At 57.2% G+C, this 22,082-nt stretch overlaps 1 protein-coding gene across 12 annotated transcripts in view; it reads right to left on the reverse strand.

Annotated features, from left to right (window-relative positions):
• MYO18A (myosin XVIIIA) overlaps positions 1-22,082 on the reverse strand; it is an 85,947-nt gene that overhangs the window by 41,895 nt on the left and 21,970 nt on the right. For 2 of the 12 annotated variants that reach the window (XM_052657330.1, XM_052657331.1), the window contains exons 1-11: positions 13,118-13,892; positions 11,557-11,616; positions 8,445-9,107; positions 6,226-6,339; positions 4,947-5,081; positions 2,776-2,863; positions 2,474-2,580; positions 2,174-2,350; positions 1,637-1,850; positions 1,078-1,220; positions 418-518 (exon numbers count right to left, since the gene is read on the reverse strand). In XM_052657330.1, coding sequence (XP_052513290.1) covers positions 418-518; positions 1,078-1,220; positions 1,637-1,850; positions 2,174-2,350; positions 2,474-2,580; positions 2,776-2,863; positions 4,947-5,081; positions 6,226-6,339; positions 8,445-9,107; positions 11,557-11,616; positions 13,118-13,354 — 2,039 coding nt within the window. In that variant the 5' untranslated portion in view covers positions 13,355-13,892. Of the gene's footprint in view, positions 1-417; positions 519-1,077; positions 1,221-1,636; positions 1,851-2,173; positions 2,351-2,473; positions 2,581-2,775; positions 2,864-4,946; positions 5,082-6,225; positions 6,340-8,444; positions 9,108-11,556; positions 11,617-13,117; positions 13,893-13,918; positions 14,046-14,183; positions 14,207-18,897; positions 19,011-19,189; positions 19,268-22,082 lie in introns of those variants that run through there. The other 10 variants (XM_052657338.1, XM_052657339.1, XM_052657340.1 and 7 more) reach the window with 10 other exon arrangements.

The following is a 22,082-nucleotide window of genomic DNA, read 5'->3' on the forward strand; positions in this document are numbered from 1 at the left end:
TGGAGGGCAATGGAAAAAAGGCTTAGGCTTTGGCCCCTGTGTGGGCTCTAACACCAGCTCAGCCCCACACTAGCCATGGGACTGCAGGCAAGTCCCTGACCACCTGCACCCTGGGGTGCTTTCCTCTCCAGATCTGGTGTCACGGGGAGCAGAGATCCTAGCCAGGCCCTGGGAATGCTGAAGTGTCAATGGTGCCCCTCACCTATAGCCAGGGGCCGGGGGTCCAAGGCCAGGGAGCTCCTGCTGGGCAAGGCCTATGGCTCTTTCAGCTCATCACCTCCAGGGCCTAGCTCAGAGCCTAACACATAGCAGCCATGAAATAAACAACTGGCATGGGATATAATCGGGGGCAAATCCCAGGAGCTGTCAGTGGGTGGGAGCCCACAGCATCCTCCCAGTGCCCTCTGTCCCACTCACCTGAGGGTGCCATCCCCACAGGCCAGCAGGTAGTAGAAGATGTTGAATGTGGCCTCACCGGCTGGACGTCGGGCCACACGCAGCTTTTCCAGAAGCATGGTCTGCAGCACAGCATAGAGGGTATGTGGGCTGGAGGGCAGGCCCAGGTCAGGCTTCCCCAACCAGGCCCGTGGCAACGAGCAGCTGCATCTTATTCTCCAGGAGCTCAACCAGAGGCCAGATCACCTCATAGGCAAGTGTGGGGCAGACCCCAGAGCTGGGGAAGATCACATGCCCTGCCACCCAACCCAGCCGCCAGGGGAACCAGGCACTCGGGATGAGCTATTTCACAAGCACGGAAGGGAACCAACCTCAGAGGGTGGGCCTTACTTTACTGACAGGCCAGTCCCGCATGGGTCAATCAGGCCGAGAGAAGGCCCTGAGCAACTAAGGTGTGGGCCACCCCAGGATAGGCAGGAAGCCAAGCCATGCCCCACCCAGGGCAGGAGGCACAGCGGGTGGGCAGAATGTGGAGGCTCTGGGCAAAGCCGGACAGCCCTGCTGGGGCTGGGGTCCATTTCACTGGGGCAGAGTCTCAGGCAAACGAGGCGCAGGAGAGAGTCTGCCTTCTAGGCATGGAAACCAGGCAGCCAGTCTCTTACCGCCCTGCATGCCCCTCACCTGAACAGACGCGGAGGCCACCTGGCCAGCCTGGTCAAAGTCCAGGGAGAGGATCTGGGAGAAGCGGGTGGCGTTGCCGTTCATGACGGTGGGGCTGTTCCCAAAGGACTCCAGGAGGGTGGACAGAGCCTGCCACTTGTCCACTGCAGAAAACAGGCCCCGGGGCTGTCAGGAGGGCCAGGCGCTGCTCGCCCCCAGCCACAGGCTCCAGAGGCCCAGGCAGAATCGGAGGCCCAGCCCGTAGCTGCTCCCCTAGTACCCAAAGGCTCAGTTACTCACACCAGAACTGCTGGGGACAGAGGGGTTTTGAGGACACAGAGAGGCCCGGGGGGGGGTAAAAGAGCTGGTGTCTTGGCAGGGCCTCCATCCCCACCCCCTCTCCAGCCCCGCCCCTCTCCAGCCCCGCCCCCTATCCAGCTCCACCCCTCTCCGGTCCTACCCCGCCCCCTATCCAGTTCCACCCCCTCTCCAGCCCCGCCCCCTATCCAGCTCCACCCCCTCTCCGGTCCTACCCCGCCCCCTCCAGTCCCTTCTGTTTCCCTGGTTGCCTCTGCCTCACCAGAGAACACCTTGTTCCCGCTGGTGCCTGCGATGGTGGCCAAATATTGCACCAGATGCTGGCAGCTGGTGGTCTTGCCACTGCCACTGCTGCCCAAGAGGATGATGGACTGGTCCTGACGGCTCATAAGCATCGCCCTGTACGCGGTCTGGGCTACTGCGTAGATGTGCGGGGCCATGTCCTCCCGCCGACACCCCTTGAACATGTGCATCACCTTGGGTGTGAGGGATGGAAAGAAGGGGTGGGCACTCTTAGCTGGCCCCATGTGGACAGCCCTCACCCCCGAGACCCACACCTTTCTGGGCTTTTCACTCCAGAGGAGCCAGAAAGTTCGGAGGCTAAGGTCATACATGGAAGTGCAGATACTAGTCAAGTCCTGGCCTCTATGCGAGGTGGTGGTGGGGGGGGGGGGACTCCTGTCCCCAAGGTCACTGTGAGTGTGGACAAGAGCCCTGTGGGATGCCAAGTGGAAGGGGCAAAGCCAGGGAAGGTGGGCGACGTGGGGAGGTAGAGGGTGGTGGGTCTGTGGGGCTGCACCTTCTCCGAGTACACGGCCGGGGCCCCTCGGGGACTGAGGACCAGCAGGCTGGGGCCGGCGTATGTGTGCAGCAGGCTGGCACCGTAGCGCTGGCGCAGACTGTGCAGGACGCTAGACTCGTTGAGGTACACCAACGAGGCCAGATCCTCCAGACGGTCGCAGGAGGGAGCATTGGCCTGCGGGATGGGACAGACAGGTGGGCACCGAAGAAGAAGCAGATCTGGTTGGCCACGCCAGCAGACAGCCTGCCCAGCCCGGCAGGGCCCTCCTCTGGTGCCCTCCACCAGCCTCCCACAAACCTTCTCCACGTCATCCTCATCCACATCCAGGACGGCCCCATCGTGGTCGAGCTTCACGCGCACCTTCCCCTCGGGCAGGCTGAGCTCCTTGGATTTGAGCTGAGTGGCTGCAGAGCAGAGACAGACAGACAGACAGACAGACATGGGCCTGGGAAGCCACGGCAGTCCTCTCTGGGGCCTTCACGGCCCCACCTTCTCCCCATGCACCACCCAGCCCTGGCCAGACCCAGAGGCCCACCAGCCGCCTAGTCCTGAAGCCAGAGGGGCCCAGGCACCTGCCCCCTGGGCCTCCCCAGACTCACCCAGCGAGAAGCCATCCTTATGGACAAGCCACACCTTCTCTGTCTCATACCAGGCTTCCTCGGCTGTGATCTGCTCTTCTGTCTTCACCTGCCAGAGGGAGGGGAAGGACAGAGAGTCGGAGCCTGTTCTGGAAAGCATGCAGGGACAGCGGGAGGGGAGATGCGTGACAGGAGGGGCTTCCGGATGAGCCACTGGGCGAGGGGGACAAGAGACATCAGAGATGTCAGAGAAGAAAGACAGGGACACATGATGGATGTGCCCAGGAGACAACAGATCCCAGGAGAGCAAATCACCAGCCGCCCTCCTGTCCCCTCCCTGCGAAGCCTGGACTGTCCATATTCTGCGGCCCCAGCCCTCACCCTGGGCTGCAGCTGCTGTGACCTCACAGGCCCAGCTTCTCCATCATCCACCTGACAGTCCCTTCTTCACCAAGCGGGGAAAAGGCATGTCCTCAAATCTGAGAATGTCCCCCCGGGGACTCAGTGCAAACTGATGGGAAGGTCTGGAGTCCTAGCCTCGTCCCTGACCTTCCCTCCAGAGGATGCTCTCCTGGCAGGGGCTGTGTTCAGATGCACATGCCAGCCTACTGTGCCCCCTCCACACCTCCCTGGAAGGGGCCCAGAACCATATGGACATGCTGAGGCCATACAAGGGCATGAAGCGGCGTGGCCGGGGACATGAGGCGGGGGGCGGGGCAGCACTGCTCTGTCAAATGCAGGAAGAAACATGCATTCCACACGAATGGGCATGGACATGGGTATAAAGGGGTGGGGAGCCCCTGGAGGCCCAGGTGGTCACCAGTCAGAAAGAAGCATTCACGGGCACTGTCACGGTGTGGGGCTGCCAAACCTGGCACCCCCTAAGATGACTTGAGCTGGGCAGAAATGGTGCCTGGGGGAGCTGGGCAAATGGGAGAGGGGCTCAGCCCACACGGCCCATCAGGGTCCTTTTGTCTTGTGGGTGAAAGGGCAGCAGGATTCATCCAGTGGCCTCATGGGGAGATGGTCACCCCCCTCACCAGGGCATGAGCAGTCCTCAAACTAGCCCTAACTCCCAGCTCTCTGGGGGTCCCCAGCTCAGAGGTATTATTAGTCCCTTAGAGTCCCCCACCCTCACAAGGCCTGGGGCCAACGTATAGACACTGCTCTGTAACACTGATCCTCTAGGTGAGGGATCAGAAAGGACAAGAACAAATAGTAACAATAAGTATGTTCTCTATTACATTTCTTGGAGCTGAAAGAAAAAGATCTGTGTCCTACTCCCAGGGTGGATTCCAGCTTCAGATCACTCCCTCTCCCTCGCTTCATCCCTCCCGGGCTCTAGAGTCAGAAGGATGGCTAACACAGTGGTCTCTAGACTCTGCACATCGTGGACGGGTGAAATTACCCCTCAAACAGGAGGATCACCTTCATGGGGCTGCCACCGTTTAAATAAGACATCTTTAAAAAAGGTTAGATATTTATATTTGAAAAAAATTGGCTTTATAAAACAAAATTACTTAAAGAGAAATCATGAGATAGGGGAAACCTTTGTCTTGAACGGGCACGTTGTAGGAGTCAGATGTTTGGTGACTAATGACATCAAAGGATAAGGGGCTCTAACTCACTCAACTAACTCCTTTAAAGCTAACCCGAAGAGAGGTTCCCACACTGGCCAGCAGGGGGAGACAGAGGAGGTGCTTTTTCAGGCTCCAGAGGCCGGCGGTGCGGGGTGGGGGCGGAGGCCAGGGGGGCGGAGGTGGTGGGGGGCGCCGGGTAGAGATTCAGGAAAGCTTTCTCCACCCAGAGCTGGAGACACAGGAGACTCGGGTTTGATCCCTGGGTCGGGAAGATGCCCCGGAGGAAGGCATGGCAACCCACTCCAGTATTCTTGCCTGGAGAATCCCATGGACAGAGGAGCTTGGAGGGCTACAATCCACAGGGTCACACAGAGTCGGACACGACTGAGCGAAGACACACACCCAGAGGCCGCGGGGACTGAAACAGCTAGGAACCGACACTCTGGCCAGGCCCTCGGGCTTCAGTGGCTGAGAACCTCGCGCCACAGAGGCCTAGACGCTCCTCCGGGGCTGGACACAGAGCGGCGGCCCCATGTCCAGCTCGCGGCATCGCCTCCCCCGGGGGGTCCCCCCAGATACCAGCTGGGAGCCAGAAGGGGAAAGAGGCCTTACACTCCAGCACGAGGCCCGAGCACAGACGCCAGCCCAGGTACAGGCCGGGGGTGGCGGGTGGTCACCGGAGGGCTCCTGAGGGGGGCAGGAGTGCCCTACCTGGCTGTGGGCAGGAGAGGCGGCCCCAGGGTCCAGCTACCAGCGGCAGGCAAAGGAGAAAGAGAGAGAGAGAAGAGGGGTGAAGACAAGCAGGCTGTCCACGTGTCCCCTTCAGCAAGCACCCCGGGCCAAGTAGGGGGGAAGAGGGACCCATCCCCAGGAGGTGAGGGGGCTGGCCGGGGCAGGCGCATTGCACCCAGGTAAGGAGAGGCCAGACCAGGTAAGGAGAGGCCCTGGGTGGCGAAGAAACACTTGTCACCATCAGACTCCTTAATGCAGATGCTCTGATAAGTCGTTCCCTGTGGCAGGTGGCAGCCTCCCTGCCTCTGGCCACAGTCTCTCCTGGGCTGGCCATCTAGTCTACACTGCAACAGCCTCCTCTTCTGTGTTGTTAGGCCAGGCCACCTCACCACTGCAGGGCCCGAGGCCCCTGGGAGCCTGTGGCCCGATCTCCCGGGAACTGCCCAGCCTAGCTCCCCTGTAGCCACCAGACGCCAGCATGGGCTGTCCCTGGCCTCCAAACACCCACCCGAGGGTGCCACTCCCCACGCCAAGGGCGGTCTTTCAGACCTGTCACCTCTGCGTCGCTCATCAAACAAGACCACCAGCAGCCCCGTGTCTAGGATCCCTTCCTCAAAGTCCCACGGCACCCCCGCCACACTCCCGCCCCACGGCACGCAGAGGCTGCACCTATCCAGGTGCACCTGCCAGCTGCCCAAGGACCACAGACTGTGTCCAGAGCCTGCGGCCAGCCTCCACCTCCCCATCTCAGTCTGGTTACTCCAGGGCCTTTCTAGAAACGAAGGGGAGGCCGCCCGGCCTTGGACCTTGCCTGTGAGAAATGGGCAAGGAGTTCAGAGCCCCACTTGGGTCTGGAGAATCAGGGTTTGATCGAAAAAGGAGAGTGACTGCTCCCTGCCTCACACCCACTAGGTCCTGGCACCAAGACAGGCTCTCTGGGGCAAGAGACTGGGGCCAGAGGAGCGGGACAGATCTCCAGCCAGGAGGGGCCCCTCCCATGGGTTCCCTGGAGGAACAGACCTCACTGTGCTCAGACCGCCCGCCCTGCCCTTCTCTCATTTCTTCACATGGGAAGCCCTTGTGCGGGCCTCCAGGCCACCAGGGGGACCCCCTTCCATGGTTGGACACACACAGTCGCTGGCAGCCCCCGCAAAGAGACCAGAGACTCGGAACCACAGGTGAGAGGCAGCATTACTGGAGCTGTGAAGATCCTCTCGAGCCGCCGGTGGGCCTCCTCTGTGGGGCTCAGCCAGACCTCGGGGGCAGCTCCAGCCTAAAGGTCAAACCACCATTAGTCCTGGCCCCGGGGAAGGTTAGGGGCACAGCACACCAAGCTTCTAGCTCAGGAAGCCACTGGGACCCCCCATGGGTAAGTGGAATAAGGTCAGTGAGGCAAGCAAAGCACCACTTTAAGCTTTTAAGCTATCAAATGAAAATAAAAGGGCTTCCTTGCTCTCTCAAAGGTGAAGAATCTGCCTGCAATGCAGGAGTCGTAGGAGACAGAGGTTTGATGCCTGGGTTGGGAAGATCCCCTGGAGGAGGATGTGGCAACCCACTCCAGTATTCTTGCCTGGAGAATCCCATGGACAGAGGAGCCTGGTGGGCTACAGTCCCTGGGGTCACAAAGAGTTGGACATTACTAAAGCAACTTAGCACACACCCATGAGAATAAAAAAAGGTGCCTGGGAGCTCTAGGGTTAATTCTCTCCACCACCTTAACCCTTTCAGCTCCTAGATGGCCCGTTCTCCCATGCATCCTCTGGCCCCCACCCCAGGCCCAGGAAACACATGGCTGAACTCCAGGTCAGGGCCCATCTCAGCCTCAACTCCACCCCAGAGAGAGGCAGGGGGCCAGAGAGCCAGAGGGAGGGCAGCCGGCCCAGGACCAGGCATATGACCCTCTCTGGCTCCTTGGAGGGTCTCCTTAGGGGCTAGCGGTTCAACTCACGACCAGCCCATCCAGCCAAAATGCCCCTGCCAACTCCTGTGTGCCAGGTCGTCACTTCCCTGAGGCAGAGTGGGCCAGGCAGGATGGGGGCGCTGCGGCTGCTCCCCTCTCAGTTCTTCAAAGCCCAGGAAGAATGGAATGGGGAGCAAGGCGGGTCTGGGACCTTAGGAATCCTAGCAAGTAGCAGTCAGAGAGGTAGGCCTCTATGGCCTGGGGGACAGGACAGGCCTTTAGGAAGTACCCTGCCCCCACGTCCCCAACTGTCCCCTTCCAGCCAGAAGGAGCACAGAGAAGCAGTAGTGAAACTTGGCACGTACCCCACTCCCCTATGCAACCCCATGAGGCCCCAGAAGGGTTCACAAAATGGCAAAGCTTGAAGAGAAATGCTCCCAAACCCAAAGACCAGCCAAGCAGGCATCACCTTCCAGGGAAAGGGGCTGGATGGATCGTCCTCAGCCCTCCACTGTGCCTCTCAGCTTCCTGTCCCACCCAGAGGACACTGTGGACAGATGGGAACCCCAGATCCAAAGGGGGGCCCACTGTGCTCCTTTGCCACTCAGGCCTAGCATTCCTCAAGAGTCCTGCTGCCAGAGGGGACAGCAGGGGACAGCTGCCCAGGCCTGAGGAAACCATGACGGCAGGGACGGCATCAACAACACTTATCAGCACCACTGCGTGCTCAGTCGTGGCTGACTCTCTGCGACCCCTGTGGACTGTGGCCTGCCAGGCTCCTCTGTCCATGGGATTTCCCAGGCCAGCATATTGGAGTGGGTTGCCATTTCCTTCTCCAGGGGCTCTTCCCGACTAAGGGATCGAACCTGCATCTCCTGCTCTGGCAGGTGGGTTCTTTACCACTGAGCTGGGTCATCGTTTTCTTGTGGAAAGAATGTGCTTGGTCACGGGTTGCTGCTCATTATGTACATTGTTAGACACTCCCAAATACAAAAATCACTCATTTCCAAAATACTTGTGGCCCCAAGGGCTTCAGAGGAGAGACGGTAGACCGATATGAACCCCATGTGACAGCAGAAGGCTCCGAGATGCTGAGGGCCCACAGGAGTGAGGGGCTGGCGGCAACGTGTGAGCACAGGCCACCTGACCTCAGAAATGCTTTCTACCTCGCAGTATCTGCTAAGACTCTGACGGGCAGCTTGGGATGTGGCGCCTCCTGCTGACATGGTGTGGGGCTCAGGGCCAGGCCCCGCCTCCCACGCAAGAGTGAGAAAAGAGCAGCTCCATGCAGTCAACAGGGCCCCTGGGTTCTGGCGTTCGATAAAAGAAAGCCATGCAGCCCTGCCATCAGCACGTGGCCCGGGCCCAGCTTCTTTGCAGTCATGCGGGGCTTGTGCAAAAGAGCCTGGGGAAGCTGACTGCCAGCCCTCCGTCGAGGACAGTGAGGGGACCGGGCGGTTAGTGACACACTCGGGTACCTCCTGCTGCGCATCAGGGACTGCTGACTTGTTCGGCTGCAATCCAGTGAGGTTCGACTTGAGGTTCGGGCCAGCGGAGCCTGGGTCCGCCAGCTCTTCCGGCAGGGCCGGGGAGCCTGGTTTCCCCGAGGGGCCTGGCTTCCCCGAGGGGCCTGGCTCCTGGCTGGAGGAGGGCTTCTCCGCTTTCCCAGGAGACTGCCTGCCCCGCGGCTTGTGGTCCTTGCCCCGGCCCCGGGACATCAGGCTCCGCAGGCCCACAGAGAGCTCGTCCTTGGGCGCCTCCTTCTTCGCTTCAGGCTTAGGCGGAGGAGGGGGGGCAGGTGGGGGTGACGGCTTGGGGCCAGGGGCTGCCTTTTCTCCTTTTTTGCCTCGAGCCGGGTGCTCAGGGGATCGGACCCCTCTGCCCGGAGGCTCCTTGGCGCTCCCAGGCTCCTCACCAGGCAGCACCCTGCTCACCACCTTCCTCACTGCGTTTGCCACCCTCTTCCGGGACAGGCCCTGGGCCTCCTCGCTGGGGCCATCCGCTGAGGTAGCCGCCGGGCCGTTCATGGCTGGGGTGGACGCAGGGCTCTTGGCTCTCTGGGGAGGCTCAGAGGGCACAGGGCTGGTGGAAGGCTGAGGACTCTTAGATGGGCCACTGCTGCCCTTTGAGCTGCCCTCTGGCTACAGTCACACAAATACAGGAAGACATTAGCAGCAGGCCCTGTGTCCCTGCCCACCCTACCCAGAGGTGTGCCCTCACGCCTGGTCACAGAGACCTTCCATTCATTCAACAGACAACACAAGCTCCAAGAGGCCGCCCCAGGAAGCCCCCGTTCTATCCTCCAGATAGAACAATTGCATCGAAGAGTTTGGCTTCTCTCTCCCACAGAGCACAGACAGCACCTGCTGTCCATCTCCAGGCTGAGCTTTGAGAAGCCGGCACAGGATTTCCAAAGGCCCAGGAGGCACCCCAGCAATACGGGGTTACATCAGGACAGCAATCAAGCTCGGATCCAGGGAAGCCCACTCCCTCACAGACCAAACACATCAGATAGGCAGCACAGTAAAGCCAAACACCCATTCCTACCATTAAATCTTGTGCCTACCTCTGGGCCTTCCTGCCTCTGTGGTCCTCCTATGACCTGGCTTTCTCAGCAGTCAGCGCTGGAGCCTGCCCATCCCAATGAAAACCACAGCCGGGAAGGAATTCTCAGCCCTCAGACATGCCAAGCCTTTTCCCTCCTGACTCCTCTGGTCTGTGGCCACCATCCATTCCTCACCCGAGCTCTCCAGGGCTGCGGAAAACCAGTGCTGGCCCAGGAAGCTTCCACCCCAGCCTGCTTTCTGCCACTCTCCCTGCCGTTTTCCTTGTGCAAACCTCTAAAGGGCTGGAGACCTCCTGACACCCAGAGTGTACGTGCAGAATAACAGGAGGAAGAGGGGGCAGCTGCGGCACTCAAAGGGTTAAGCACTCAAGCAACCACAGCTCCGCTCTGCTCAGAGCTGGGGCCCTGGCTCAGCCCACTTCTGGGCACCCAGGAGTCCCCCGGAGACGCTGTGACATTCTGCCTGGTGGGGACAGTTTGTGGTCCCCAGGGGTTGCCACTGGGCAGGGCAGACCAGGTTGGCTAGTATGGCAGGGCAGCCTCCTGCAAAGACGGCCACTCTGCCTGGGGTAGCCAGGTCAATCTGGGGGCCCCTTGCTGGTCAGGTAAGCCCCTGCCATTCATGAGATGTGCTTGAGTCCTTGTTCTACCAAACCTTGGTTCTAGGCTGTTCCTGGGTACCAGGCTCTGAGAGGGGCTGGCAGACACTCTGCTGATATACAGGAAGGCGCTCAGAGAGGTGGACAGACCTCTGGCTGCCGTGTGTGGACTGAGACCCATGTCCTGAGCAGAGCTGAGCCAAGTGACCTCAGCCCAAGCCTCAGCGGCAGGGGTGGCCTTGCTGCAGGGGTGGGGAAGGGGAAGGGAGGCCTCAAGCTCCTCCTCAAGCTCTTGGGTTGAGTGTTCAGTGGCATATAGGGCCCTACAGAGCTGATGTGGCCCCTACTGCTGGGTCCCACGTCCCAAGCTCCACTCCCTTCTGGCTTTCCTCTCACACCCTCTAACTGAAGCTGATGATCACAGTGATGATGCTAGGAACTGCTAACATCATACGGAGCTTATTATGTGCCAGGCAGTCTTTTAAGCTCTTTACATCTAATTCTCCCTCCAGAGCTGGCATGCTCTAAGGCCCCTCCCTCACAGATCTCAAACATATCCCTTTGAAATCACCCTGGCCTTGCAGGACTGCTTACAGATCAGGTAGAAGCCGTTAACTCCTGGCTAATCAAATCTCCACCCACGGAAGGGGGGCGGGGGGAGGGCAGGCACCTTCTGGGGTAGCGAAGTTTGGATCTGTTCCATGACCCAGCAGTCCCAGAGCCCTGGGCCCTCCTGCCCGCTGGGCCAACAGCAGCCTTCGCCTAACTGCACATCTCTGGACCCGGCTGCTGTACAACTCTCTCCCCTCTTGCCTTAAAAGTGTCCAGCTTTATTCAGGGTCACTGTCCCTTTATCTGCCTCTGTCCCAAGGCAGAATGACTGGTGGGGGTTATGGCACCAGGTGGCTGGCGCCTGCCTCCGGGTTGCCCGCACCGAGCAGCTGACGGGGTCTTAGGAAGAGATGGCGGCAGCTGCAGTGAGGTCCCTCCCCACCTTGTCTTGTGCCATCAGAGCAGGACGCGGAGTCTCAACAGCTGAGCTCTCATGTGACGCTCGCCCACCTAAGAGAGATCCCACCCATGCCTCTCCAGCCCCAGAGAGTTCGGGAAACCAGGACAATAGGAAGGAATGAAGGAGAGGGGAGTTAGGGAGAGGTCCCCAAAATGCCTGGCACTGCCATCTCCTTCACACACCCCAGGTTGGCATCACATTTGCTGTTCTTCCCATCACTTTAGTGGCCTTCCCTCTAGCCACCCGACACGAGAAGGGGCATGCTAGCAGGCCTGCCGGCTCCATGGAACTGCCTCCCAGACACAGACCGCGTGGACACACAACTCACTCACTCACTTCCTCTCTCTCTTACACACACACACACACACACACACACACACGCACACACGCACGGGTCTGGGAGAACCACTTACAGCCCCTTCCTCTTTGGCAGGAGGGCCAGGCTTCGGGAGAGCTTTGTCCTCCTCTTTAACCTGAGGGAGCAGACAGAAGAAGTCACAGGCAAGTCAGAGGTCAGAGTGGGGAGACCCGGCAGTGAAAGCACAGGAAGTAAATATCCAAGCTGTCACTCCCTCCTAGAGGCAGAGCTCCTGAGTGCTTAGGAGTCCTGGGGCTCTGGACCTGGGCAACAGTTATCCTACCCTGGGGCCAAGATTGTCCAGGGACAACTTCAAGGATGAAGCATCTCTGCGGGGGGTTAGAGCCACGGATCCTTTGCCCTCAGTGACCAGCCATGTGGCCCACGTGGGCTGCCTACAGAGGTCCACCCATGAGAGTGACATCATGGCCTTGCTTATAGGAAGCATCCAGCGAGTTCAACTCAGGCTGAACTACAAGAGCCATTCCCAGCTCAAACAGGAGGTGGTCTGAACAAGAGCCCCCTGACCCTGGGACTGAGGCGGGGGAAGGACCCCTGTGTATGGGGCCTGCAGAGCTCAGTGTGGAGTGAATAGGCGGCCCAATCAGGCTGGCCTCCAGGTCGGTACGATTTCCCCAGCACAGAGTCTGCATGCCTTCCCCACCAGCCAGCTGAGCTCTGGCTGGAGACAGGAAGCTGGGCAGAGGCAGGAATTTAGGAGACCAGATATCTTCCCAACATCAGACCCACAGAACTCTGCCAACCATGCAGCTGAGGGAGGCAACCCCAAGGTTGGGAGGGGTGGAGGAGGGGAAAGGAGGAAAGATGCCTGGGCTCTGGGGTCTGTGCCTGGCCTGGAAGCTGGCTGGCCTGAGTTAGAGAGGAGGAGCAGAGTCAGGGGCAGACGGCAGTGACCGTAACGTGTCTGGGAAAAGAACAGACACTATGGCTGCTCTGATGGTTCTTTCAGCTCAGAGCCTGGCTCAGAACAGATCCAGAGGGCCAGGCCTCTGGTCTGGGTGAGGCTTCTCCTCTCCCGCTCACTAGCATCCCTCCCTTCAAAAGCTCAGGCAGTCCCAGTGGCTTTCATTTCTCTTTTTCCCCCAGTCACTTAGGACTAGAGGAAAAAGACAGGTCTTCACCAGAGACAGGAGCATGGGAAGCTGTCCTTGATTCCTAAAGGAAAAGATCCTTAGAAACGCATCCAGAATCATTTTAATTATCCACCCACGGGGACTCTCCTTGTGTAGTCAGGGTCCATGGCTGATTTTGAGCTCTAATTAGCAATGCCTGGGGGCACTGACCAGCGTGATGGCTGCTGCAGTTTTAAAGCTAATAGCCCATAGAGCTATTTTCAGTGGGCTCAAGCTTCAAAGTGAGTTCACACTGCCATGGACAGAGGGGAAAAGGCCATTATTCATCAGAGGGGACTCCACAACTTTAGAAATTTGGGACTGGAGCAGAGAACAGGCAGACAGGGGCTGGTGGAGAGGAAAGGAAGGAGAGTCTAGGTCTGCATCTGACGCCCCCGCAAAGGCCCACGCCACCCATCCCCCATCACACCGTGCATTAGTTCCCGGGCACACAGGTTAGAGGGTCAGCGAGTGTTCACACACCACCCAGACACACTCATTACGGCACGCAGTGCTGTTAGCTCGGGCCCAGCGATGGCCCAGACTCCAAGTCCACTCAGTGTCCTTCGCCAGCTCCAAGTCTGTCCTCCTTCTGGGTGGCTCAAGCTTAGGGCCCCAAGGGTCTTTCCCAAGTGGTGAGGCATGGCAGCCCCCTGAGATGGCTGTGACACCAGACCCAGCTCTGAGCTCAGGTCTGGATTTAGCCTGAGGCTGACTCATCGCCCCTCCCCCACCAGAGGGTTCTGTCTGCTGGAGGTCATTGCCCAGCTGGGGACTGTGCACAGCACAAAGGCACGCGCAGGTCTGTAGCCAGAATCACCCTCTGGCCCCAGGAAGTCAACTGGCCTGGCTCTTCACTCCTGGCTCCTTCTCGCCCTCCCCATCACAGACCCCAGACTTGGGGAGACCCAGTTCTGAGGCCTCAGAGCCAAAGCCATTCCCAGTGGTCCCTTCACAGCAGCTCAAGTTCCCCGGGGGTGAGTCAGAGCAGCCGCAGGGTGCAGAGGGCATGAGGGGTTAACTTGGAGGGGCACCCGTGGGACAAAAGGCAGCTCAGCTTACCAGAGGTGGAGCTCGGGGAGGAGCATGACCCAGCAGAAGAGCCCATCCAGGCAAGAAGAGGGAGTTCACAGTGCCCCCGGTCCTTCTACCCAACCCCCCAGTACACATGCCCCAGTCCATCGCCAGGTCCCAAAGCTCCCTCTCCCACCAGCCAGTCTCCTGCCCGCACACGCCATGCCAAGCACAGAGGGAAAAAGCACAAAGATTTTGAAGTGTAACTTTCCTTTTGCTCCCAGAAGGCAAACCTTGATGAAAAGGCCATGGTGCCGAAAGCAGCCCACACCCTGGGTCAGAGAAGAAACGGGGGCAGGCTCTCTCAGGGGCTCGGAGTCTTCCTAAAGACCAGGACCTGCCGGGACAAAGACTGTGGGCCACAGGGAAAAGGAAGAATGGAGTGGAGGGGGAAGGGTTACGAAGCTCCAAAGGTCAGAGAAGGAGTAAGGAGTAAAAGATTAGAGGAAAGAGAAGACAAAGTGAGGTACAGGACCTTGACCTTCCTGCCCTGGGCAGCTGTGTGTCCTTGAAGAAGCCGCTTCACCTCTCTGGCCTCTCCGTGGAATCAGGTGATGGGCTGGTCCAGACAGTGGCTAAAGTCTTTTCTAGGTCTGGTGCCCTAGGAGTTGGGGTGCGGACAGGCACGTGCATGCACGCTCAGTCATGTCCAGCTCTTTGCAATGATAACTCATGGATTGTAACCCGCCAGGCTCCTCAGTCTACGGGATTTTCATGCAAGCTCTTCATTCAGTGAACCTGCAGGCCTGGGAACCAGGAGGAGATTAAGGAAGGACTAGGACTCCTGTGGCCTTGCCTTTTATCTCCAACTCACCAGCACCTTCCAAGGGTAGGAGGCCTGGGGAACAACACAGCTGCCCCTTCCAGGGGTTAGAAACCAGAGTGGGTCCTCTCGAAACTCAACAGGTGGAATCTGCCTCAGCCCAGGGAGAGGTGTCATCTCTAGAATCTGTTCAAGTCAGCGGAGTTTAAACTGGTTCATTCTTATTCTTGTTGTTGTTGAGTCACTAAGTCATGTTTGACTCTTTTCAACCCCATGGACTGTAGCCCTCCAGGCTCCTCTGTCCATGGGACTTCCCAGGCAAGAATACTGGAGTGGGTTGCCATTTCCCTCTCCAGGGGATCTTCCAGGGCTCGAACCCTCATCTCCTGCATGGGCAGGCAGATTCTTGACCACTGAGCCACCAAGGAAGCTTCTACTCTACTGTCAGGTTATATTCTAGACTGTAAGTTGGCTTGTTTAATTCACTGACTCGTCCTCTGATGCCTTGCTCCAGCTCTCCCGTGTGTGCAGAGAGGAGCCCGTCAGCCTCCACGTCAGCTGCTCCTCAGGAGCATCCTTCCGACCACAGACGTAGGCTTTTCCCTGGAGGAATTCTTTCTGTGGCTTCTGTGCTCAAGTGCCCAGATCTTTTCCTCTCTTCCTTATCACTAGATTTTAACTAAAATTAGAGTCAAGAAATACCTGTCTTTGTCCCACAGAGAACAGGTAAGGAATGCAGTCCCAAAGATGGTGGGAGCATCTCCGCTACAGTCACCTGCATCTCTCTCTCCTACTCTAGCAGAACTGAGACCTGATGGTTCCGTGGAGCGAGGGTGCCTGGGAGCAACAGCCTCTCTTCTCTGACCTGTCCTCTCTCTGGTGAGTTCAGTCCAACAACATTCATTACTGAACATGGAGCACCTACAATGAGAAGGGCCCTGTAAAGGTGTTTTATGTGTATTTTTGTATATAAATCTTATAGCCTTAGGATAGGAGAACCATTATTATTCCTGTTTTACTGACGAGGAAGAAGACTGAGAGATGAAGTCATAAAGCTGGTAAGTGGTGGAGCTGGGGTTTCAACCCCAGTGGCTCCGGCTGCAAGCCTGTGCGGCTCCCTTGGAGGCCCATCTTTTCTGCTGTGTCAGGCAGGGTTGGGGGGCTGAGTCATCCTTAGTGGCCAACTCTGGTTAAGATCTGTGTCAGCATCGAGCTTCGGGAGGCCTGCGTCCAGCCAAAGCAGAGATTGAAAGGGCGGAGCTTACCAGCATTCAATGTGCCCAAACTGAGTTTCTGGACTTGCGAAGGGACCACAAGCCCACCACTCTCTAAGGCTCTGGCCACCTCCTGCCTCTCTGGCACTCCTGTCCTCTTCTCTTCCAGAAGGGGAGAGAAACCAAGGCTCACCAAATCCTCACTGTGGTGCTCAGCACAGTGGTAGGTGCTTCACACTCCCTCCTCACCTAATCCTCACAACAACCCACTATCTGGGTAAGGAAATGAAGAAGGCAAGTCCCGCACTGAGGGCCCTGCAGCTGGCAGGTGGGAGCACTGCGATTCACAGCCAGGATGGATCTTGGGAGCCGCTTGTGCTGCCTAGATCACTCTCCAGACTGATTCCCTCATGGGCAGGACTCTGTTTTTACTCATCGTACTGTGGGCACTTAATAGATGTTTGCTGCCTGACAGTCCTGCAGTGGGGGTCCTCTGTACAAACCTCTTATTCCCATCTGGTCTCTTCTGTCAGCTGTAAATTATCAAGAATAAAGCTTGTCCATCCCGATTCCCAGGGATGTGGGGAAAAACAAGGGAGGTATAATCTCTAACTTTAGCAACAATAAGTAGATAGTAAACCATGGGGATGAGGGGAGGGCAGGACACTCTGAAATTGCTTAGTAGCTCTTTGCAGAGCCCACAGTAGCCATCCCATCTTCCAGAATGTATAAGCTGACTTAGGAGAAACCACCCCCCCACCACACACACATACAAACCTATGCAAAGATGCACCATCTATAACAGCCCTAAACTGGAAATAATTAACTCCGTAAGAATGGGAGGGGCTCAGGTAAACTGTGCTAAATTAGTACAATCCATTGTTATGTTGCGATTTAAACTAACAAATATGTGGACAATGTAGCCATATGGAAAACTCCTCCTAAAATAACATCAATCAAAAACACTAGAACCTAAATAGTAAGCAAACAGTGATCATAACAATCTTGTAAATTGTGCAAATTAGATGCAATAGAAACACTTGGTATTTATCATGTTGTGTATTTGTTACTTACTATTTATTTCTATTATAAAGATGGCAAAACAGTCCATAAAAAAGAAAAAGCGGAGGAGATAACAGCCAAAAACATTTGTTCTCAAGGAGGAGAAATCCAAGAAATGTATGGAGAGACCCATCTACCCTCTGCCCTGAAGGCTTCAAAGGCTGGGGTTGGGTTGAGGGGCTGGGGCAGGCTGGGTCTCACCCTCTGCATCACGAGCAGGACCATCCGCTCTTTACTTATCATCCTCTGGGTCCCTTGCAGGAGGGAACGGGTACACAAACGCCCCTAGGAGAATCATTCCACCCATGAGGCACCCTCCAGGCATGGAGTGCTCAGCCTGGGCAAATACACTGAGGCCCAAATGTCCATGCAAGACATCCACCCACTGTGAGCGCCCAAGGACAGTGGACACCCCAAGAGTGAGCACCTAAAGGAAGAGAAGATCCGCCATTTGTGACCAAGGAGCCTGGCAGCTCTCCCCTCTACCACTGGAATGCAGAGGGTATCTCCCAGGTGACCGTCTCCCTGCTAGTCCTAACCTAGCACCAACTTATCTAAGGATGGGAGAGGAGGGCGGCGGTGTAAGGAAGAAATACCAGTAAGAACAGTTAGCGCAATAAGAGCATGTACTAAGTGCCAGGTACTGTGTTAAACCCTTGACATGCATCATCTCAATTAATCCTCACAACATCCCTCTGAAGCAGATACTAGTATGATTCCCACTTTACAGATGAGCTAAAGGAAGCTCAGAACTGGCCTGTCCAAGGTCTCATGGGCTCGCAGAGCCAGACACGACTTAGCGACTGGACAACAACCAAGGTCTCATGGGAGCAAGTGGCCAACTGGGACGCACACCCAGGTCTGCCCTCCAGCAGGAACCCCGGAGGCTCATGTCAGGGGGCAGAAGGTAGCCCTGCCCCCTCCCCTCCTTGGTTCACCTGCGTCACTGACCTCCCATGACACCTCCTGCCAGAGCAACAGTTTGGGTAGAAAGCAGGGGTTTTCCAGAGATGGCCTTACCCCTCTACCTGCCCGTGACTGCAATAAGCTTTATACTGAGCCGCCTGGGAGGAATGGGGGCGGGGTGGGGGGGGGAGCTCTGCCAGGAATGCCCTCAAGGCCAGGCTGCCAGAGGAGAAAGGGGAGAAGAGTTTGGCAGGGACAGTCCGGCGCCTTCGGTCCAGCCTCCAGCGAGAGCCCTCCTCTGGCCCAGGGCGGAACAGAAAGCCACCAAGTGAGAGGCCACCGCCGGCCGGGCCAGCCTGGAGGAAGCAGGTGCGCTGGGATGGCTTCCTGTCAGCACTGCAGTTGCAGAAGGCCCAGGCTTCCTCTTCCAACGGCCAGACCTGCTGGGGGGCCGGCCCCCCTTCTCTGGGGATCCTCACTGCCTGCCTGCAGGGCACTCTGCCAACTGCTTGGCCATCATCGTGCATGGCCCCAAATCTGTGACCTGGTGCCAGAGACCTGGATGCCCAAGGTGGGCAGGGGTGGGGTGGGGTGTTAAGCAGGAAGCACCCACTCCCAGGGTGTGAAGTCTCTCAGGCCCCACCCCCCAGCCCGCCCACACACCTTGGCGCTGGTGCCAGTTTTGAGGCTGGGGCGGGGCAGGCTCTGGGCACAGGGGGACACAAATGCTCTCGGGCACATCTCAGGCTCCTGATCCACCTCCGCCAGGCCAGCTCCTAGACTCAGCCAACTGCTGACACAACTGAAAACCTTATCCTTGGTGGCTGGGAGGAGCGGCGTGGGGGAGAAGAACACACTGGAGGCAGCTCTGTCTCTCCTCACTTGCTTTTTTAAGGAACTTACTCTTCTGAAGTAATCTCTGCTAAAAAAGAGACCTGTAGAGAGTCAGGGCATCCCTGAGATGCCCTCTGTGCCCCATATGAGTGTCCAATTCACAGAAATGGAGGAGGCGACGCTGAGCCCACCTTCGGGGGCTCCGAGCGGGGAGCCCTGACAAGTCCCCAAACCAACCCTCTCAAGCCCCTCTCTCTTGTTCACCAGGAGGAAAGAGGGGTGGGGGGTAGGTGGAGGGCTCTGCTGGCAACGCAAACCAGGGACAGGACTTCCAAAGGCCTGGGAGATGCTGGGGTTCTGGGCTTTGGGAGGTAATAGCATTCCCAGGAATGAAGGCCTGGGGCACTCACAGTTGGTGGGGAAGGCGTGTCCCGGCAGGTGGGGTGACTGATACAGTCCCCGGACCCTGAGGTTTAGAGGATGGTGTCCCCCCCCAAACTCCCGAAGTCATGAGAGGCAGAGGCTGTGGGGATGAAGGATTCCCTCCTCACCAAGAGGCCAAGAGAGGAGCCTGAGCCCTCCCTCCCCACCTACTTCAGCCACATCGAGGGAAACGACAAAAAGGCCCCTCCTTTCCTAAATGAGGACACAACGTGAGGAGTCTGGGGCATTTCCGGGGTGGGGGGTCAGAGGGACACTCACCCGCATGGCCTGGCCTGGAGCAGCCCAGAGCAAGGAGTCTCCTCTCCGATGCTGCTCCCGTTAGCGGCTCAAAATAGCACTGGCAGTGGCCCCGCCCCTGTTCCCCTCCCTCTCCCCAGGCCCCTCCCGGCCAGAGCTGCCCAACCCTGGCCAGAGCCAGTCGGAGAGAGAGAGAGATTGAGTGGCCTGGCCGGGAGGACTGCGGGAACCAGGTATGCTAGGAGGCAGAGGGGGGATACAGCGTGCCTGGAGGAGGAGGAGGCTCTGAGGGGAAGGACGTGGGGTGGGGATAGGGGGCCGGAGGTGTTGGAGGGATAGGGGCAAGGGACAGGGAGGGGGAGACTCTCCGACTGACACACACCCGGGCTCCCGACAGCTGAGCTGATATGGCCCCTAAAAATAGCAGAGGAATTTGAGACCTGCAGCCCCCCAGCCCCACAGGCTAGGATCAAGATGAGCATACGTACACACACACACAGACACACACACACCAGCACGCATGAACACTCGATCACAGCAGTGTTCTTGAGAACATGCAATCATAGGCTCACCCCAGCCAACTAATGACTGCGGCAGAGGCCAAGACAACCACTAACGTCACCTCCGATACAACAACAGCAACAGACACACACAGGGCCCGCTGCACGCTGTGCCCAAACAGCAGCTGTACGGCCATCCTGTAAAGTCCTGCAGGAGCAGAGACCCACACGATCAGTCTGAGGCCCACTGTGGCCGCCTCCCCGTTATAAATACACTGGGGACATGCATGGAATTGACTGCACGCTCTGTGTAGACGTCCCTCTCTCCCACACTGCCAGCAACTGAGGAGGGTGGGGCTGGTGGGGCGGGGTGGGTGGGCCTGCAAGCAGAGGAAATTGTGGGTGTCTGGCTGATGAGCAAGCGCTGCAGCGAGAGGCCAGTGCTCCACATGAAGAGAAGCCTGTGGAGTTAGTATCCCAGGGTGCCCAGACCAGAGCTGGGGACACCCATGAGACCGAAATGGGGGCTGGGAGCAGGTAGGAAGGAGCCAAGAGACAGCTCTTCTGAAGCTGTCTCAGACACTGTCAGCTCTGCAGAATAAAGGAAACAGTTGTCGCCTCCCTCTTCCTCTCCGGGAAGAGCAGCGGTGGGGTGAGGGTGGGGGTGCTAAGAAGCCTGAGCAGAACTGTCACCTAACCAGGGCCCAGCAGGGGTTCTGGAGACCCCAGGCCTATCATCCTGGCTGCTCCAGTGAGCCCAGAGAAAAGGCTGCTAAGCACTGCCCAAGAAGACCAAAGCCTAGCTCCACCTCCTACCTGCCACTCACTGTACCAGCCATCAGGACTGGGCTCCCCAGGTGGTGCTAGTGGTAAAGAACCTGCCTGCTAATACAGGAGACATCAGAGACGTGAGTTCGATCCCTGGGTCGGAAAGATCCCCTGGAGGAGGCAGGGCAACCTATTCCAGTATTCTTGGCTGGAGAATTCCATGGACGGAGGAACCTGGCAGACTACAGTCGGTAGGGTCAAAAAGAGCCGGACATGACCGAAGCGCCTTAGCACTCAAGCACTGCTTTCTAGCGAGGGGGCTTCCCAGGTGGCTCAGTGGTAAAGAACCCGCCTGCCAATGCAGGAGATCCTGGTTTGGTCCCCGGGTCAGGAAGATCCCTTGGAGAAGGCAATGGCAACTTACTCCAGTATTCTTGCCTGGGAAATGCCATGGACAGAGGAGCCTGGCGGGCTACAGTCCATGGGGTCGCAGAGTCAGACAAGACTGAGTGACTGAACAACTACTTCCCAGGGAAGGGTGTGTTTTCCTGGGAAGATGATCTGGCCCCTCAGGAGCATGCACTGTGTCACAGGTCTCTGCATCTCCAGGGCTTTCTTGACACAATGATGCCAACCTCTGTAGCACACTGAAAACCCCTGTGGGACTTTAAAGATACCAGTGCCTGGATCCCACCACTTCCTCCCAGTTTCTGATTTGATTGGTCTGGGAGGGCAGCCTGGACACTGGGATTTTTAAAAGCTCCCCAGGTGATTCCTACATGCAGCCACAGCTGAGAGTTGCTTGATTGGAGGGTCAGCATAAGGCCTAGGGCAGAGGTGCCTGTTTGTTAAATCAATGAGACAGTCAGTAAACGAAGGACTAAATGATTTAGCTGTGCGACCATGGGCAGATGACTTAAATTTCTGTCATCTGCGAAGCGAGGATTAGGCTGCACTGACACTGTTAGTATGAGATTGGTGAAACCTCAGTTGGTGAAATGGCTTTGGTTTTCAAAATGTGGTCCCCAGCCCGGCAGGATCAACATTACCTAGGAACTTGTTAGAAATGTAAATTTTAGAGTTGCACCCCAGACCTGCTGAATCAGAAACTCTGGATAGGGGACCCAGCATCTATGGTTTTACCAGCCCTCCAGATGATTCTGAGGATCACTGCTTTAAAGGAATTATTCACAGTGTATTGTATTTAAGTCAGTGAGACCTCCAGAGTCAGACTGCCTGGTTCAATCTTGGCTCCTCCATGCAGTAAACTACACAACCTAACTCTGTGCTTCCATTTCTTCACCTGTAAAATGGGGAGAAAAACAGTGCCTACCACATAGGGTTATTGCAGGGATTAAATGAAGTGGGACTTGCAAAGCCCATACGTTTTCAATGAGTTTTAACAATTATTATCTATCTGTGATCATTACGGGGAGAAAAGGGACATCACAAGCAAAATTTCCAGGTAACTGAAGTCTACCCCCTTTAAGGGACAAAATATTTTCTATTTTAAGTAGTTTTCTCAATTCTGTGACTACTTAAAATCATAAAAATAACAGACTTTTTATAGACTCTCTAAATTTCTTAAGTTAAAATACTCTGAAAGGGAGAGTGTTAGTCTCTCAGTCGTGTCCAACTCTTTGCGG

Source organism: Budorcas taxicolor, chromosome 19 (assembly GCF_023091745.1).
Source record: "Budorcas taxicolor isolate Tak-1 chromosome 19, Takin1.1, whole genome shotgun sequence".
NCBI classification, from domain to species: Eukaryota; Metazoa; Chordata; class Mammalia; order Artiodactyla; family Bovidae; genus Budorcas; species Budorcas taxicolor.